At 44.4% G+C, this 1621-nt stretch overlaps 1 protein-coding gene across 1 annotated transcript; it reads right to left on the minus strand.

The window, feature by feature from the left end:
- Positions 1 to 549: 549 nt before the first annotated feature.
- Positions 550 to 1372, minus strand: Pmar_PMAR021466 (hypothetical protein; the record flags this gene model as incomplete). Its single annotated transcript, XM_002781432.1, has 5 exons — positions 550 to 597; positions 734 to 873; positions 924 to 1037; positions 1089 to 1188; positions 1232 to 1372. The coding sequence occupies 5 exons, from the start codon at positions 1370 to 1372 to the stop codon at positions 550 to 552; spliced, it is 543 nt and encodes a 180-aa protein (XP_002781478.1).
- Between the last annotated feature and the right edge of the window lie 249 nt (positions 1373 to 1621).

Here is a 1621-nt window from a genome sequence, read left to right on the forward strand (position 1 = left end):
CAAGCAGCTAACACCATTAATGGCCTCCTCATCTGCTGTGTCTCGGCTAACAACGGTGCTGACAGAATTGCCGTTATTAATATAGGACGTAAACATTCTATAACGAGCCCAGCTACAGCTACTACACATGGCATCAAGGGTGGTAGTCGTGGTGGGGGGACTAGGGTAGCCTCGCTAGGGGGTAGACCTACTGTATGCCTACATAGGGCCTCCCAAAATTTGGATGTCACGGACTTTGGGTTATCAGTTCGAGAAGTGGACATAACGGATGAAGGAAGAGGACCCTGACAGATGGCTAACAATAATGGTGAACTCAAGAGATGGGCTACCCATAGACAAGTAGTAGTAACATTATCAACCTACTACTACTCATACTTGATACATTCATTATATGATAATAGTAGTATTAAGAGTACACTGGTATTGGTGGTGTTGTTGTTGGCTATCTAGTTCTGTTTGCTCTTCTTCTTCTCCTACTTATGTTTATCACCATTAATATCAGCACTAGGTGGCAACTTGACAAGGTAAATGTCTAAGGCCTCACATATATCAGTGAGAGTAGTTGTTACCATCTTCCAAAAGGATACAAAGCCGTATCTGATATCCACCACCATGTTCATGTTCATCATAACACACAACAACAACAAGTAGCACTTACACACAGCATGAGATCATCACAGGATTCACCCAGGCTGAGGGTATGACCTGATTATTAATACTACTATCATCCTACACCTAGAGAGGTTAGTACGAGGACAAGGGCAGTGGCCAACATTAAGGGCATCAGGGCCTTGCATGCTCTATTCACGTAGCACTCCTCTACAACGTTAGAGATGAGAACATGTTCAGCAATAAGGACGAAGTATATAGCAACTGAAGAGAAATACCATAGGCAGGGATCGAACCCGGATGCAAGGCATTACTGGCATGCAGGACATAACCCATTGACGACTCTCCTGTTTTCAGCAAAGCTGCGTCCATGAAGTAGGCGCACGAATATAGAAGGGCCAAGGGCATGAGTGTGTACAGACGATATCCTAAAAGTGAGTAATCGGAAGGTATCCGGTTCGAATCCCAGCACCTCCTACCGAACGAAGTGTGCACCCTATCCTTAGAAGCGAAGAGGCAAGTGACTATATCATATATAGATAGCATAGAGGCACCAGATAGGATCGCGTAGCATAGCAACTAAGTAAGGATATTCATAAGCTACTACTATTACTATTACTACCTCTCCTCTAGTCCAGCCAGAAGGGAAGGGAGTTTCCTTACGGAAGAAGTCCTCACCAAAGCATCCACATATAAGGAAAAATAAACCGACCAGGAATTGTGCCTCGGTCACACCACCGACCTCTAGTTTACCAGTATGCATATGATTCCAATGAGGTAACCAGAAGCACGATACAGCCACTAATGCAACTGGTATTATTATCGGTAGGTCGTTAGGAAACTCCCCTATACAAGACACTCATTAATAGTAGTAATACTATTCATCATGTTACTACCAGAAGGGCCAAGACATCGTGCTACAGTAAGCATAAGGATACCCATAGTACAGGCATCCACTCCATGATCAAGTATAGCCCCTAAAGGTGAGGATACACCCAACCTACGGGCCTGC

The sequence above is a fragment of the Perkinsus marinus genome (assembly GCF_000006405.1).
Source record: "Perkinsus marinus ATCC 50983 genomic scaffold scf_1104296942468, whole genome shotgun sequence".
Classification (NCBI taxonomy): domain Eukaryota; phylum Perkinsozoa; order Perkinsida; family Perkinsidae; genus Perkinsus; species Perkinsus marinus.